Source organism: Stegostoma tigrinum, chromosome 16 (assembly GCF_030684315.1).
Source record: "Stegostoma tigrinum isolate sSteTig4 chromosome 16, sSteTig4.hap1, whole genome shotgun sequence".
NCBI lineage: Eukaryota > Metazoa > Chordata > Chondrichthyes > Orectolobiformes > Stegostomatidae > Stegostoma > Stegostoma tigrinum.
Window position 1 is genome coordinate 63,888,163 of NC_081369.1, and position 18,250 is coordinate 63,906,412.

The following is an 18,250-nucleotide window of genomic DNA, read 5'->3' on the forward strand; positions in this document are numbered from 1 at the left end:
TGTTGGTGGTGGGCACAGCTGGGTAGGTGGTGGCAGCAGTGGTGACGGTAGGTGTGTCCTCAGAAATGGAGACAATGGCATCAGCAGCGGTGTCAATGGCGTTCACTGTCCCGGAAGCGGTATACCTGACGACGGAGGATGTGATGTCCTCCGTGGGTGCTCCGAAAGTGCTCAAGTTTCCGGGAATGTCCTGGATAGAGTTGGGGATTTCAGAGGTGGAGAAAACCCATTATGGGTGGTAGGTGCCAGTAAGTTTAATGTACTTAATGGTTTATAGTGTTCAATAAAGTTGAGCAGAATTGTGAGTTCAGATTGTAGATCCTACGAAGAATAAAAAAACAGGAGAGGTCCTTTGCAGGTCTGGGAGAGGGAGGCTCTGAGCTGGGGTAGGCTTGATTGTCATGCCACTACAATCAGAGACACTACAATCAAGCCTACCCCAGCTCAGAACCTCCATCTCCCAGACCTGCAAAGGACCTCTCCTGCTTTTTATTCTTCATAGGATTCACAAGCTGAACTCACAATTCTACTCAACTTTATTGAAAACTAAAAAACCGTTAAGTACAGCAAACTTACTGGTGCCTACCACCACCTCCCAAATCCCCAACTCTACCCAGGACATTCCTCGCAATGTGCATGCCGGCATTGGCCATGTGGCCACTGTCAGAGCATCCATGGATGACGGCACATCCTCTGCCGCTGGGTATACCACTTCTGGGACAGCGAATGCCATTGACACCGCTGTTGATGCCACCGCCTCCATTTCCAAGGCCAACACTTACAGACACTGAGGACGCAGTTATCGTCACCGCTGCTGCCGCCACCTAATCCGCTTTGCTCACCACTGACGCAACTCCGCCCATCGCCAACACCGCATGGCCCACCACCGATGCATACAACGCTCCATCCATTGCCTCCACAGCCAGAAGCTCCAGAGGAGGCAGCAGCACCCAGTCCTGCCGAGTCTTCACCATCCCCCCACACCTCCCCCTCACTGAGGACAAACAGTCAGTCCCCAGTAAAGGCTCACCTTTGTCCCCCTCCACCCTCATACCAATGAATACTGGTCACGCTTGGACGTTGAACAGTTCTCTGTCGCCTCCGCGCTTGATTTCTTCAACCATGAGCCTAACCCTCCCTCTACTGACCACTTCTCCCGCCTCCAACACACCCCGTCCTACTGGACAACACCTCAAGGCCTCCTAGTCTCCCTCGACCACTTCATCTCCAACTGCCATCGAGACATCCATTGTCTCCACCTGCTCCTGCCCCACCAAACTTATCTCCACCTATCTTGACTCCATTTTCTCTCCCTTGGTCCAGGAATTCCCTACCTACATCTGTGACACCACCCACGCCCTCCACCTCCTTTTTCCAATTCCCCGGTCCCGAACACCTCATCTTTACCATGGATGTCCAGTCCCTCTACACCTGCATTCCTCATACAGATGGCCTAAAGGTCCTCTGCTTCTTCCTGTGCTGCAGACCCAACCATTCCCCCTCCACTGACACCATCATCCGCTTAGCCAAACTCACCCTCACCCTCAACAACTTCTCTTTCGATTCCTCCCACTTCCTACAGACAAAGGGGGTGGCCATGTGTACCCGCATGGGCCCAAGCTATGCTTGCCTCTTCGTAGGTTACTTGGAACAATCCCTCTTCCATAGCTACACTGGCCCTAAACCCCGCCTCTTCCTCCGTTACATTGATGACTGTATAGGTGCCGCCTCTGCTCTCACAAGGGGAACATCCACTTCACCAACACCTTCCATCACAACCTTAAATTCACCTGGACCATCTGTAATGTGTCTCTCTCCTTCCTGAACCTCTCTGTCTCCAACTCTGGCATTCTCCTAGAAACCGATATCCATTTCAAGCCCACTGATTCCCACTGCTACCTAGAATACGCATCTTCCCACCCACATTCCTGCAAAAATGCCATCCCCTATTCCCAATTCCTTCTCCTCTGCCGCATCTGCTCCCAGGATGAGGCATTCCACTCCCATACACCTCAGATGCCCTTGTTTTTCAAGGACCACAACATCCCCCCCACAGTGGTCGAGAACGCCCTCGACCATGTCTCCTGCATTTCCCACAACTCATCCCTCACACCACCTCCCTGCAATAACAACCAAAGCAGAATCCCCTTGTCCTCACGTATCACCCCACCAACCTCCGGATCCAACGCTTCATCTTCCAACACTCCTGACATCTGCAGTCTGACTCCACCACCAAAGACATTTTTCCTTCTCCACTCTAATCTGCTTTCTGGAGAGACCACTCTCTCTGTGACTCCCTTGTCCGCTCCACACTCCCCTCCAACCCCACCACACACGGCACTTTTCCTTGCAACCGCAGCAAGTGCTACAGCTGCTCCTACACCTCCCCCCACCACCCTCATCCCAGGACCCAAGAAGGCTTTCCACATCACGCAGATGTTCACCTGCACATCTGCTAATGTCGTATACTGCATGCGCTGTCCCCGTTCTGCCCTCCTCTACATCGGGGAAGGCAAGCGGTGGCTTGGGGACCGCTTTGCGGAACACCTATGCTCGGTTCGCACTGAACAACTGCACCTCCCAGTCACGAACCATTTCAACTCCCCCTCCCATTCCTCAGACGACATGTCCATTCTGGGCTTCCTGCGGTGCCACAACGATGCCACCCGAAGGCTGAGGAACAGCAACTCATATTCTGCTCGGAAATCCTGCAGCTCAATGGTATCAATGTGGACTTCACAAGCTCCAAAATCTCCCCTCCGCCTACTGCACCCCAAAACCAGCTCAGCTCGTCCCCGCCTCTCTAACCTGTCCTTCCTCCCACCTAGCCCCTCTGGCCACCTCAAGCCCCACCCCCATCTCCTACCTACTAGCATCATCCAACCCCCTTGACCTGTCCATCCTCCCTGGACTGATCTATCTTCTCCCTAACTCCCCACCTACACTCATCTTTACTGGCTCCATCCCCACCTCTTTGACCTGCCTGTCTCCTCTCCACCTATCTTCTCCTCGATTCATCTTCTATCAGCCTCCCCCTTTCTCCCTATTTATTTCAGAACCCCCTTCCCGGCCCCATTTCTGAAGAAGGGTCTAGGCCCGAAATAGCCCGAGCAGCTTTCCTGCTCCTCTGATGCTGCTTGGCCTGCTGTGTTCATCAAGCTCTACACTTTGTTATCATTGAAAACGGTTGGGCCTAGGATGCTACCCTGAGGAACTACCACAGGGATGTCATGGTGATTAATAGTTAAATATTACGTTATTAAGTATTTCAAGAGAGTTAAAGTTATGCTAATTCTTTTTTTGTTTGCATTTTAACTGTGCAATAAGAATATAGTGTGTTTTGCTTGAATATATGATTAACCAGTGAAGAGTTTACCCTGATTCCCTTAACTCTAGCTTTGCTAAGGTCCTTGATTCCAAACTCAGTCAAATATGGCCTTGATTCAAGTCAGTCATTCTCTCCTCACCTCTGTAATTCAGCTCTTTTATCTATGTTTGAACCAAGGTTGTAATGAGGTCAAGACCTCAGGTGCTGCTTAATAACATTGCTGGTTACATGTTGCACTTCTTTACTTCTTTATTCAGTCATGGGATATGGGCATTACCGGATGGCCAGCATTTATTAGGTTAGGCATCTTTATTGCGCTTTCTGCTCCAGTGAGTTGCTTAATTGCCCACCACCATTTACAAATGGATATGGTAGGGCTGCAGAGTTTAGATCTCATCTGTTGATTGTGGAATCACTTAACTTTGTCTATCACTTGCTGCTTTTGGTGTTTGGAAGGTGAGTACTTCTGTTATACTGCTTCACCACGTTGATATCTCATTTTTAGGTATGCCTGGTGCTGCTCCCGGCATTCTTCATTGATTAAGGGTTCATTTCCTGACTCAATGGTAAAGGTAGATTGGGGGATATGTCAGGCCATGAGATTGCAGTTTGCTTTGGAATATGAACCTGTTGTTGCTGAAGGCCCACAGCACATCACAGATGCCCGGTCACGAGCTGCTAGATCTATTCAAAGTCTGTTCCATTGAGCATGTTGATAGTGGCACAATATAAGACATGATGTAACATATTACTGAATATCATTAGGTTTTGGAAGCAACATACAAACACCAAATGTGAATCTAACAGCGATAGAGAGGAAAAGGTATATCAGTACTGAGGAGACCAAACAGGATGAATATGTTGTTCCAGTGAGCTTCTGGCCATGAACCATAATCACAGAACAACCACAGTGGGAAAGAGCTGCAGTATTTTGTCTCAGAGAGGGTGGAACCCAGAAACAAACAAAAAAGGGGGCAATTTTAGAGGAACTCATATGAAGCAAATGAAACAATTAACTTCTTTCAATTGGTTGCCAATGTATGGTGAGCATGTAAGACATATTAAACCTAATCCCTTATTCTATGTTTAGCTAAAGTAGTCCTTATGTGATGTTCACGTGCATTATTTCTGGTGTGAATAACTGAAAGGCAACAGGGAACAAGTAACTAGTCTAATTTGCCTGCTGTAATCTTGTCCATGGTTACTTTGGTTGGAATCAAGTAAGTCTGCACAGACTGGGATTGCGTTTTTGTCCAATGGAGGTGCAAATTGGATGATGTGGCTGAGCTTGTTTTCTTTTGACAGAAAAAGTTTTTCTCACCTTTTGTGTAGTGATTGGGTAGATCAGGAAGGTCTTGGGTGCAAAACACAAAGGTGTCTTTTCCAGTTTGGGGTGCACATTCTGAGAACCAAAGGACACATTAACATCATTTAAGATGTCGCTCAACAGATACATGAATGGGCAGAAAGCAGTGGGATACAGATCCTTGGAAAATAGGTGACAGGTTTAGATGAGAGGATCTGGATCGGCGCAAGCTTGGAAGGCCGAAGGGCCTGTTCCTGTGCTGTAATTTTCCTTATTTTTTGTTCTGACAGTTGTATTTTCTCTTACATGCTACTTTCATAGGATGCTTCAGCATTTAGAACTCCTAACAGCACATGTCCTTACAGAATTTGTGACCAATAGGGAAAGTCTGATAGGCAACATTCTGAAAGTGTGAAATGCTTTCACAAATTCTAATGTCACTAACAGACGCTGCATTTCAACAAAATCACAGGAGAAGACCATTGAGCTTATCATTTCTGCGATAGCTCCCTGATTGAGCAATTTATTTCTTAGCACTCATGTGTCTTTCCCCTGCAGCCATTCAAAAATTTCTCGTTCAGATACAGATCCAGTTAGCTTCTCTTTGAATACCTCAATTATCCTTGCCTCTGCCACACTGAGAATATAATTTTCCTGTAGCTGTGAACTCTTAGGGTATACACACTCCAATGTTATTTTTAGTTGCCCTTTTTGTTCAAATTTAAGTTCTATGGCATGTGAGAAGTTTTCTGTACTATAATAAATCTATACATTAATTCCTAAAGATATAATAAGCATGAAATATTAACATATTCCATCTTACTGTTCTGTTGACATATGGAATGGATGGTGATCAGAGCTTGTTTCTGAGTCGCAGGGCTGTCCATTTGATATTTCAGACATTCAAGCAACAAGTTCAAGTCTGTTTTTTGCCCTGTAGATTAAAATGAAAATATAACAGCATGATATCTGCATACAGGGTGCTAAGTTGACACAGACACATAAAAAACCCATTAAGATTAAAAACTTACAAACCACGACTGGCTGCAAATCAGGTTGCATCATCATTTAACAGTACTGCATTTCAGAGAAAATATGTTATCATCAATGTGCATGTAGCCCCTGGATCTTGGCATATTAATAGAAGATATTATGTATACATTATCATTGCCTTTGACATTAAATCAGGAAGGAAATACTTAAGATGGTAGCTGTTAAGCTTCAGCACCAGATGTTTTGATTCTTGACCCTTCTCACTCTGGTTAGAAGTAAAACAGAACCATTTCTCAATATCAGCAAACTTGGAACAATCAGTTATTAAGAAGCCTGGGTGAAGGGATAGATGGAAATTAGTGAGGTTGCAAAGTAGAGCAACAAAGTTGCTCCCAAATGGCAAATGGGAATAAAATCAGGAAAGTTTAAAGTAGAGATAACAAACTGTGGAGCTGGATGAATACAGCAGGCCAAGCAGAATCATAGGAACACAAAAGCTGACGTTTCGGGCCTAGACCCTTCATCACAAAACGGGGATGGGGACAGGGTTCTGAAATAAATAGGGAGAGAGGGGGAGGCAGTTCCGGAGGTTATTTCAGAACCCTCTCCCCATCCTAGTTTTCTGATTAAGAGTCTAGGCCTGAAACATCAGCTTTTGTGCTCCTAAGGTGCTGCTTGGCCTGCTGTGTTCATTCAGCTCCACACTTTGTTATCTCGGATTCTCCAGCATCTGCAGTTCCCATTATCTCTGATACAAAGTTTAAAGTAGCTTTAGTTTTGGATTTAAGAAAAGACAGACAAAGATTCTACATCAAGTACACATAATATTGAATGGAATGTATACATGAACTTGGAATATTAAAAGCGAAATACTGCAAATGCTGGAGATCTGAAATAAAAACAAAATTCAGAAGGAATTCAACAGGTCTAGCTGCATTTTTATAGTATCCCAAAATGAGAAACATAAATAAATTTTGCAAAGATAAATCTGAAATTTAAAGCAAGTGAATTTTGTTTCCGTAAACCTGTTAGATAGGGTACCAAAGGCAAAGCTTTGGGGTTGTTGTTAAAAAAAATGAGCTTCAGTTGGTATCGTGTGATTGCACACCATGCATTTTCAACAGACAATTCATCCATTGGAATCATAAAGCCATAGCATTCTCATCCAGGAATCTGGTTCAATTTATCTTTCGATCCACTCAGGTAGGTGATGTTGGGGTCAAGCCCAGTACATCATTTAAGTACACAAAAAAGGCTGATTCTTGTTTCTTTCTATTTAGTGAAGAAATACTATATTGTTGAAGTTGCTGCCTTTTAGATGAGGCAATAAATTTAGTCACTGTATTTCAGTTCAGAGGCCAGAAAAAGGAGATATCTAAGCCAACAATCATTCCTCAATTGGCCACAAAAAAAATGAATAGCTTGTTATTTATTTCACTACTGTTTGGATCTCATCTGTGAATAAATTATATAGCTGCGTTACCTACAAAGCAGAAGCACTAAATTAATCAATTTGTAATGAAGTATTTTGGGGCATCTTGAGATCCTGAGGTTTTCACTTCAAGTCTTATCTTTTCATTCCTTTTTTAATATTAGTTCTGGCAGAAATTCTACAACCTAGTTAGTATAAAAGGGACTCTGGGTTCTAAGCTAAGCTTGTTGAAATTTTAACAAGGGGTAAGCACTCACATACTAATAATTGAGTCTTTACATATAGTCCACCAACTTTATTATTACTTCAGTAAGCAAAACCAAACGACTCTACCAAAACATAATTCAATACCATATTTGTTCGATTAATTACTAAGAAAAATAATTTGAACTAAACATAAAGACAAAACATTTCCCTACAATTAACTCACTCAGAGCAGCAACTTCTTACCACAAAGTATTTTTCCATCTGTTCTTCCTGGGATTTCCATCTTTACCACATGTCTTCATATAAAGGTTCAGAGATTTATCAGACGAAAGAAGCTGTTGATCCTGCAATTTAAAATATAATATTGACTTCCACCAAGTGATCTGTAGAGAGGCATATCTTGATGAACAGAAATTTTATGTATTTTCTGATAAGGGCTCCAACACTCCTTACCTAAAATTTGTCTCGAATGAGTTAACTCTATATCACATTTATCATTAGATTTTGGTCCTTGATTTATCCTGAAAATATTTCTCCTAACAAGAGCATTGCTCCCTGGAAAGTGTAACATCAGTAAACAGATGCATAGTTGCCAAGTTATAAAACAAAAATATATGACAGTGTGACTGCTATTTGTGGATGTTAATTTCACTAGTAGCAATGGCTTGCCAGCACCTTGTTGAAGTGTCCAGTTATGTGAGCGATTAGGTATTGTCAACACACTTTTCTATCGCTCAAAGCAAAAGGCAAATATACAAGCCTGACATCACTTAGTATCTAAATGAGTACACTCCAGCAGAGGTCACAGCATTTGGGAGAAGCAAACTTTTGTTAATCTCTACTTTCTCAAGTATAGAGGTAAAGAGCTTAATTGCACTGAGATCTTCACCGTAACTGAGACCTGCTAAACCAGATGGAGATAGCTAATAAAATTTGGGAGTCTCCTTTTCTATGCTGCTGAATATCATATTGACCCTTTCAGTCATTAAAAAAATGGCATTAAGGAAGCATTCTTGCATTAAAACTAGATCAAAGGAGGATATAAACACTTTATTCTGTATCAAAGGCATATGTTGAATGTATATCTGTATTTTGCTTTTAGAACTTTACTAGGTTTAGAAAGCAAACGCCACAGCAATGGCTTTGCAAAAAAAAGTATGAATTTATTGATTTAATGTAATATGCAGCTATAATAAAGCTGAATATCAAATCTAAACCATATTTCTCACAATAAACAGTTGCACTCATATCATCTGGTGAAAGGACAAGGTACATCAACACCTTGTTGAAGTTGGTGGGGAAAAATTTCTTTGCTGTTCCGTCAGATTCCAGTTGTAATTGTGGTGGAATCACTCAGAAAGAGAGTAGAACATAGATATGCTAGGTCCCAACTCTAACTGGGGTGAAATCTCCACTCAATCCGACCATGACCAACCATTAAGAGTTGGGACTTGACCCAGATCCCCCCACCTTACGTTTGTCAATAGCCAATCAAATATACATTAATATGGGGCAGGTAAATATTGGAGATGTTGGGAATACATGATTCAGAATCCAAAATAAAAAAGAAAAGAAATTGCTGGAGAAACTCAGCAGGTCTGGCAGCATCTATGAACAGAAAACAGTTAATCTGAGAGTTCTTAAGAAGGGTCATCAGACTTGAAACTTTAACTCTGTTTAGAACATAGAACAGTACAGCACAGAACAGGCCCTTCAGCCCACAATGTTGTGCCGACCATTGATCCTCATGTATGCACCCTCAAATTTCTGTGACCATATACATGTCCAGCAGTCTCTTAAATGACCCCAATGACCTTGCTTCCACAACTGCTGCTGGCAACGCATTCCATGCTCTCACAACTCTCTGCGTAAAGAACCTGCCTCTGACATCCCCTCTATACTTTCCACCAACCAGCTTAAAACTATGACCCCTCGTGCTAGCCATTTCTGCCCTGGGAAATAGTCTCTGGCTATCAACTCTATCTATGCCTCTCATTATCTTGTATACCTCAATTAGGTCCCCTCTCCTCCTCCTTTTCTCCAATGAAAAGAGACCGAGCTCTGTCAACCTCTCTTCATAAGATAAGCCCTCCAGTCCAGGCAGCATCCTGGTAAACCTCCTCTGAACCCTCTCCAAAGCATCCACATCTTTCCTATAATAGGGCGCCCAGAACTGGACGCAGTATTCCAAGTGCGGTCTAACCAAAGTTTTATAGAGCTGCAACAAGATCTCACGACTCTTAAACTCAATCCCCCTGTTAATGAAAGCCAAAACACCATATGCTTTCTTAACAACCCTGTCCACTTGGGTGGCCATTTTAAGGGATCTATGTATCTGCACACCAAGATCCCTCTGTTCCTCCACGCTGCCAAGAATCCTATCCTTAATCCTGTACTCAGCTTTCAAATTCGACCTTCCAAAATGCATCACCTCGCATTTATCCAGGTTGAACTCCATCTGCCACCTCTCAGCCCATCTCTGCATCCTGTCAATGTCCCACTGCAGCCTACAACAGCCCTCTACACTGTCAACGACACCTCCGACCTTTGTGTCGTCTGCAAACTTGCTGACCCATCCTTCAATCCCCTCATCCAAGTCATTAATAAAAATTACAAACAGTAGAGGCCCAAGGACAGAGCCCTGTGGAACCCCACTCACCACTGACTTCCAGGCAGAATATTTTCCTTCTACTACCACTCGCTGTCTTCTGTTTGCCAGTCAATTCTGTATCCAAGCAGCTAAGTTCCCCTGTATCCCATTCCTCCTGACCTTCTGAATGAGCCTACCATGGGGAACCTTATCAAATGCCTTACTGAAATCCATATACACCACATCCACAGATAATAAAATGTGAGGCTGGATGAATACAGCAGGCCAAGCAGCATCTCAGGAGCACAAAAGCTGACGTTTCGGGCCTAGACCCTTCATCAGAGAGGGGGATGGGGGGAGGGAACTGGAATAAATAGGGAGAGAGGGGGAGGCGGACCGAAGATAGAGAGTAAAGAAGATAGGTGGAGAGAGTGTAGGTGGGGCCCGACCAGGCCCCCTCCACCGACACTCTCATCCGCCTAGCTGAACTCGTCCTCACACTCAACAAGCCCGTTTCTATCTCCTTCCCAAAATCCACAAACCTGCCTGCCCTGGTCGACCCATCGTCTCAGCCTGCTCCTGCCCCACCGAACTCATCTCCACCTATCTGGACTCCATTTTCTCCCCTTTGGTCCAGGAACTCCCCACCTACGTCCGTGACACCACCCACGCCCTCCACCTCCTCCAGGACTTCCAATTCCCTGGCCCCCAACACCTCACATTCACCATGGACATCCAGTCCCTGTACACCTGCATTCCGCATGGAGATGGCCTCAAGGCCCTCCGCTTCTTCCTGTCCCGCAGGCCCGACCAGGCCCCCTCCACCGACACTCTCATCCGCCTAGCTGAACTCGTCCTCACACTCAACAACTCCCCACCTACACTCTCTCCACCTATCTTCTTTACTCTCTATCTTCGGTCCACCTCCCCCTCTCTCCCTATTTATTCCAGTTCCCTCCCCCCATCCCCCTCTCTGATGAAGGGTCTAGGTCCGAAACGTCAGCTTTTGTGCTCCTGAGATGCTGCTTGGCCTGCTGTGTTCATCCAGCCTCACATTTTATTATCTTGGAATCTCCAGCATCTGCAGTTCCCATTATCTCTGAACATACACCACATCCACAGCTCGTTTAATTCTAGATCTGTCCAAGTTCTCTAACAATTTCTGCTTTTTTTTGCTTCAGATCTCAGATCCACAGTTCTTTCATGATCCAGGATCTGCTGGAAATAGCATCCTGGTAGACACCCAGAAGTTTCTTCAGGCGACATTACTGTTACGGAGATAGAGTTGTAATAAAGATTGTGGTCTTCATTTTGTGTAGATCTACAGGCTGATAAATCTACTCATTTTGACAACTAAATATTTAACTACTCATCAGAATGCTACAAAACTTGATGTAAATTACGGGTAAAGTTCATGATAAAGATATAATGAGATGATCTTTGAGTTGAACGATCAAATTAGACTACTGTAAGGCACTATTAGAAAGATCCAGGAACAGAGTACTTAAGCCTGATACTGGGCAACTGTAACCAGGTCTCCTACAGCCTTTGCAGCAATACATAGATTGACCATATTGTGATCTCTAATAACTTTCCAAGCAAAAGCTGGCATCTATACTCTTTCCTTGATACTGGAACAACAGTTCATGGCTTGTTTCACCAGAAGGGTGATCTAGTATTTTGGCATCCCAGAAAAAAAGACCACTATACACATTAAAAAAATTTTGCCAGTCAAAATCAAAAAAATTGTTTTATAACAGAAGTACAAAGAAAGCAATTAGGAGAATGGCCTCAATAATGAATTAGTACGAAAAGGATTACAAATTAGCCTTACAGCAATTATTAGCCAATAAGCAGCTGATTTTGCCTACTTTGTGAAAAACTGCTATTAATTCAAATCATTCAGCCAGTTCCTTAGCATTTTCCATACTAATATTGTTACAAGTACATATCTATTATCAGATCATTTTATTTACATTAAATTGATATATATTGCTTACAAGGTTTGTTGAACAGACAGGACTTGTAATTACTGAATTATAAGAAGCATATAACCCTCAACATTTATGCAAATGATTGACCTTTAAGGTGCTGAGCCTCTGATTTTGGATTTGAACTGAATTATGTTTTGCTGAAAGGATGTGGTGTTTTTGGTTAGGTCATTTATTGCCTATTTCTACTTCTAGAGATGGTGGTATAATCTACTTTCTTAAACCACTGAAGTTCAAAGGGTGTAGGAATACATACAATACTTTTAGGAAGAACAACACTGTTACAAACCATGGATTAGATCAAATTATTATCATAAATATGGTATCCCTTAGTTTGCCATTATAGGTAACTAGCCTAATTAATCTTGAAGAGCACCCCATCCAGACCCACTCCCACATCCTATTCCCACATTAGCCATGAATAATTCATCGAGACTACACATCCCTAGACACTAGAGGGCAATTTAGCATGGCCAGTCCAAACAGCGTCTCACCCAAGCCTTTTTACCCCACAACTACCATTGTTAACTCAATTAGCCTACATATCCCTAAACATGACAGGCAATTTAGCTTAGCCAAATCCACCTAACCTGCACATGTTTGGACTGTGAGAGGAAACCGGGGCACCCAGAGGAAAACCACGCAGACAAAGAACATAGAACACTACATCGCAGTACAGGCCCTTCGGCCCTTGATGCCGCGCTGACCTGTGAAACCAAATTGAAGCCCATCTAGCCTACACTATTCCATTATTATCCATATGTTTATCCAATGACCATTTAAATGCTCTTAAACTTGGCGAGTCTACTGCTGTTGGAGGCAGAGCATTCCATGCCCTTACTACTACTCTCTGAGACTGTGCCTAAGGCTGGAATAGAACTTGGGTCCCTGGTGCTGTGAGGCATCAATATTAACCAGTGTGCTACCATGCTGCCCTCATGAATCTGAGACAAAATCTGAATCAGAAGTCTGAAACAAAAACAGAAAATGCTAAAGAAACTCAGCAGTTCTGGCAGCACCTGTGGACAGGAAGTAGAGTCAACAGTTCAGATCCAGTGATCCTTCATCAGAATTGATTGTAAATAGGAAATATTGATGTATATGCCGAAGACAGGGCTTTTTGTGGGATTGGAGTTGTCAGGGTAAGGGTGGGGAAGGAGTAAATAGGTGGAGATGGAGCTGAGAGAGACAGTGCGAGAGAGAGAAAACAGCAAAAGTAGGATGGCTCTGATAACAACCAAGCCATTATGATGACAAGGCCTAGAGCGTGGGATTAGATAACAGAAATGGAAGGAGGTGTCGGGGCCCTAAAGTTATTGAACTCGATATTGAGTGCTGAAAGCAGCAGGATCGCCAAGCAGAAAATGAGATGCTGTTCTACCAGCTTGCGTCGAACCTTGCTGGAGCACTGCAGCCAGCCCAAGACAGAAATGTTAGCTGAAGAACACAGTGACATTTTAAAATGGTAGATAAACAGAAGCTTGGGCTACACGAGTGACACAGCAGTTGGTGCCGCTGCCTTGCAGTGCCAGGGACCCAAGTTTGATTCCAGACTTGCGCAACTGTATTTGTGGAGTTTGTACGTTCTCCCTGTGTTTGCGTGAGTTTCTGCCCAAGTATTCTGATTTCCTCCCACAGTCCAAAGATGTGCAGGTTAGGTGGATCGTCCAGGTTAAATTGCCCATAGTGTTCAGAGATGTGTAGCCTCAGTGGTTTAACAATGGTAAATGTGGAGTTATGGGGATTGGGTGAGATGCTCCTTGGAGAGTGAGTGCGATTTCATGGGCTGAATGGCCTTAATCTGCACTGAATAGGGAATCTATTCTATGATTTTTGCAGACAGAATGTAGGTATTCCACAAAGGTGTTGTCCAGTCTGTGTTTCCCCAGTATGGAAGAGACCACATTGTGAGTAGCAAATACAGTAGATTAGAGTGAGTGAAGTGCAGGTAAATTGCTGTTTCTCCTGGGTGGTGTATCTGGGACCACATATAGTGAGGAGGGAGGAAGTAAACAGGCAGATGTTACACCTCCTGCAATTATATGGGAAGGTGCCGTGTGACTGTGGGGTGGTGTTGGCAGTGGAGGAGGAGTGAACCAGAGTGTCGCAGAAAGAACTGCCCCTACAAAAGACTGATAAAGGAAGGGAGGTGATTTTGTGTCTGATACTGGTAGAAATGACGGCTTATGGCCCTTTGGCTGTGAATGCTGGTTGGGTAGAAAGTGAGGACTCAAGGGCACTCTATAAGTTTTGTGGAAGAGAAGATAAGGGTATGAGGGCAGAAGTGTGAGAAATAGGTCAGCCAAAGCTGACGTCCCTGTCAAGCACAGTCGTGATCATTTCTGACATACCTGTCCAGAAGGTGGCCTCATCAAAACAGATGCAAATGAGACAGAGAAACTCTGTATATGGAATGGACTCTTTACAGGAAGCAGGGTGTGAGGATATACAGTCCAATTAAGTATGGGTTTGTAGTGGATATCAATGGCCAGCCTATCCCCAGAAATGGAAACAAATGTGAAGAAGGGGAAGGGAGGAGTTAGAGCTTCAAGATCCTAGGAGCTGCTGAAAGCCAAACCTAAAAACTCTGGTTCTGTAAGAGTTTGACACCAACCATTCAGGCTGCTTCTATTGTTCCAACTTTAAAGAGGCCCCATAAGCTGGTTACTTTATTAGCTTTAAGCAGCCTGTTTCACACCTTTACCTCAAACTGAGAACATAGAACAGTACAGCACGGTACAGGCCCTTCAGCCCATGATGTTGTGCCGAACATTTATCCTAAACCTAAGGTCTATCTAACCTCCACCCCTACCTTATACTATCATCTGCATGCCTATCTAATAGCCACTTAAATGACCAATGAGGCAAACTCCACTACCCTCTCCAGCAATGCATTCCACAACCCTACCACTCTGAATAAAGAACCTATCTCTGACATCTCCCCTATATCTACCTCCACTCAATTCAAACTTCCGCACAAAGGACAAAGTACACCTCTTAAAGCCAAAGTATTGTCGCAGGGCAATTCAGGCCCTTTTTCCAGGAAGAAGGAGAGGGCCTTGAGACCATCTTAATGGGGAATGCACATGTAAAATACTACAGATCATGAGGAGGTGGCCGATGCCTACGAACTGGAAATGTTGAAACTTTTTCTTTTTTACTGTTGTCACACACACCAAGATACTGTGAGAAGTATTGTTTTGTGTGCTGCACAGGTAGATCCTACCATACAAAGTGCATCAGGGTAGCAGAACACAGTGCAGAATACCCCAACAGAAGACGGTGGAAGAGAATATAACTGGAATGAGGAGAGTCTTTGATTTTGTTGGTTGCTTTCCTAAGGCAGCATGAAGTATGAATGGAGTCAATGGATGGAAGGCAGATGGAATGGGCTGTATTCACAATTCTCTGTAGTTTCATGGTCTTGCGTACAGCAGTTGCCTTACCACAGTGAGATGCGTCCAGATAGGATGCTTACTATGGTCCATCTATAAAAAAAATCGTTAAGAGACATGCCAAATTTCCTAAGCCTCCTCAGAACCTACAGGGGTTGTTGTGCTTTCTTGACTATCACAATGCATGGTCAAGAGTGGACCAGGGCAGACGGCTGCTGATCATCACTCCCAGGAACATGATGCTCTTGACCATCTCCACCTCAGCATCATTGATGCAGACAAGTGTTTAAAGCATGAGAAAAATAACAGCTGTAAGTGGCAAGGAATTAAACAAGGGGGAAAAATTGAGTCAAGGTATGAAGAGATGCATTCCACAAGTCCTGCTTGTGGTTTGTCTTATCTATTTGAAATTCCACTTAATTTTGTCTCCGTATATGAATGAGATCACTAGTCAACAGTTATTGTGAAGTAACTACGACCTTCTGTAGGAGTTTTCTAATCAAGTCTGACATCAGAGAGTGAAGAAATTGCCTATGCATTCTAATGATGATTTCAATTGTCATTAGCAGTAGTGGGAAAGAGATTCCCTCACACATATCAAGAACTGGATTTCAAGTTCTCGCTCAAGCTACACTTTCAAGCTCAAGAGTTCAGAAGAAAATATCCCTTTAAATTAGAAATATTTATTTTCAAACATTCCAGCTGGATATAATTATTTGCACGGTTTCAGTGAAGAACTTGGAAACTTTTACTTCAATGGGTACCAAGCCAAACACATGCATTTGCCTCCAGAGGACTGCATTATGACATGGGCAACAGAGTGTAAAATAATACATTAGGCAAAAATTCTGATCTTTCACTCATAAAAAAGGTTTTGAAAAAATAGTGAGAAATAAGAACATTTTTGAAAATGCTGTGTCACCTCCTGCATCCACATAAGTGGACAGCGAAGGATAGTATTATTAAAATATGATCAATAAATAGATCGATATTTATGAATTGAGAATATGAATTTACCAAGTTATTTTGTGTGTTAGTAGATTTTTCACAGCATTGCTCACAGTTGAGTTGGATGATAGAATGAATTCTAATCCATCACGTTCTGAAATAAAGTTGAAATGTCAGATTTGCAAGAAAAAAAGAATGAGGACAGTGACTGAACTGAACATGGAACATAGAACAGTACAGCACAGTACAGGCTCTTCGGCCCATGATGTTGTGCCGACCTATTATCCTACTGAGATCAAACTACTCTGCACATCCTACATTTTACTATCCTCCATGTGCCTACCCAAGAGTTGCTTAAAAGTCTCCAACGTATCCAATTCCACTACCACTGCTGGCTGCACATTCCACGCGCCCACCACTCTCTGTGTAAAGAAACTACCTCAGACATCTCGCCTATACCTTCCTCCAATCACCTTAAAATTATGCCCCATCGTAACAGCCATTTCCACCCTGGGAAAAAAGTCTCTGGCTATCCTCTCTATCTTTGCCTCTCATCATCTTGTGCACCTCTATCAAGTCACCTCTCATCCTTCTTCGCTCCAACGAAAAAAGGCCTAGCTCCTTCAACCTTTCATCATAAGACCTACCCTCCAGACCAGGCGGCATCCTGGTAAATATTCTCTGCACCCGTTCTAAAGCTCCCACATCTTTCCTGTAATGAGGTGACCAGAACTGAACACAATATTCCAAGTGTGGCCTAACCAGAGTTTTATAGAGCTGCAGCATAACTGTGGCTCTTAAACTCAATTCTCCTGCCAATGAAAGTCAACACACCATACACCTTCTTTACAAACCTGTCAACTTGGGTAGCAACTTTGAGGGATCTATGGACATGGACCTCAAGATCCCTTTGTTCCTCCACACTGCCAAGAATCCTGCCATTAACCCTGATTTCTGCATTCAAATTCGACCTTCCAAAATGCATCATTTCACGCTTTTCTGGGTTGAATTCCATCTGCCACTTCTTTGCCCAGCTCTGCATCCTGTCAATGTCCCGTTGCAACCTACAACAGCCCTCCACGCTGTCCACAACTCCACCAATTTTTGTGTCATCGGCAAACTTACTAACCCACCCTTCCATTTCCTCATTCAAGTCATTTATAAAGATCACAAAGAGCAGGGGTCATAGAACAGTTCCCTGCGGAACATCACTGGTCACCAAGCTCCAGGCTGAATACTTTCCATCTACTGCTATCCTCTGTCTTCTACTGGACAGCCAGTTTTGTATCCAGGCAGCCAAATTTCCCTGAATCCCATGCCCCTTTACTTTCTGAATGAGCCTGCCATGTTGAGCCTTATCAAATGCCTTGCTGAAATAAAAATATGGGGAATTTTTAAAAATGACAAATATGGGGAGGAATAGATGAAATAAAGTGAGAAAGAGCAAGGAAAGAAATAAAAACATGGTGTGAAACATGTTCTTTCCTCCTCCCCTCCCAAACCCTTCATTCATTTTCTTTCACTTTAGAACAGAAACCTGCTCCATTCCTCACTATAATTATGTACAATGGTCATTCAATTCTACTGCACTACACTACCCAACGTTCCTCCACTCCCTTGGTAACCAAGGCATCTATTGTTTTCAATCTGTATGTACTCAATGACTGAGTATTGACAATTCTCTGAAATAGAGAATTAAAAACGATGCCCAACTTTTGACAGAAGAAATAACCCTTATCCTGAGTCTGTGTTCCCATATTCTACATTTCCCAGGTGGAGGGGAAAGAAACAGACTGTTAAAAATCAGAGATAATGGGAACTGCAGATGCTGGAGAATCCAAGACAACAAAATGTGAGGCTGGATGAAGACAGCAGGCCAAGCAGCATCTCAGGAGCACAAAAGCTGACGTTTCGGGCCTAGACCCTTCATCAGAGACTGTTAAAAATCTTTTGTTTCAATTTGACCACCTGTCTGTTCTGTAGGTGCTTCAGACTCTGTAACAAACTTATGATTATATCACAGACCTCCACATCACTGGGCATTAACAGCACAATGTGGG

General features: G+C 43.4%; 1 protein-coding gene across 1 annotated transcript in view; it reads right to left on the bottom strand.

The window, feature by feature from the left end:
* The window catches only part of terb1 (telomere repeat binding bouquet formation protein 1), a 160,346-nt gene that overhangs the window by 139,989 nt on the left and 2,107 nt on the right, over positions 1 to 18,250 (bottom strand). The window contains exons 2-4 of the mRNA XM_059651783.1: positions 16,260 to 16,344; positions 7,510 to 7,610; positions 5,458 to 5,568 (exon numbers count right to left, since the gene is read on the bottom strand). Coding sequence (XP_059507766.1) covers positions 5,458 to 5,568; positions 7,510 to 7,549 — 151 coding nt within the window. The 5' untranslated portion in view covers positions 7,550 to 7,610; positions 16,260 to 16,344. The remainder of the gene's footprint in view (positions 1 to 5,457; positions 5,569 to 7,509; positions 7,611 to 16,259; positions 16,345 to 18,250) is intronic.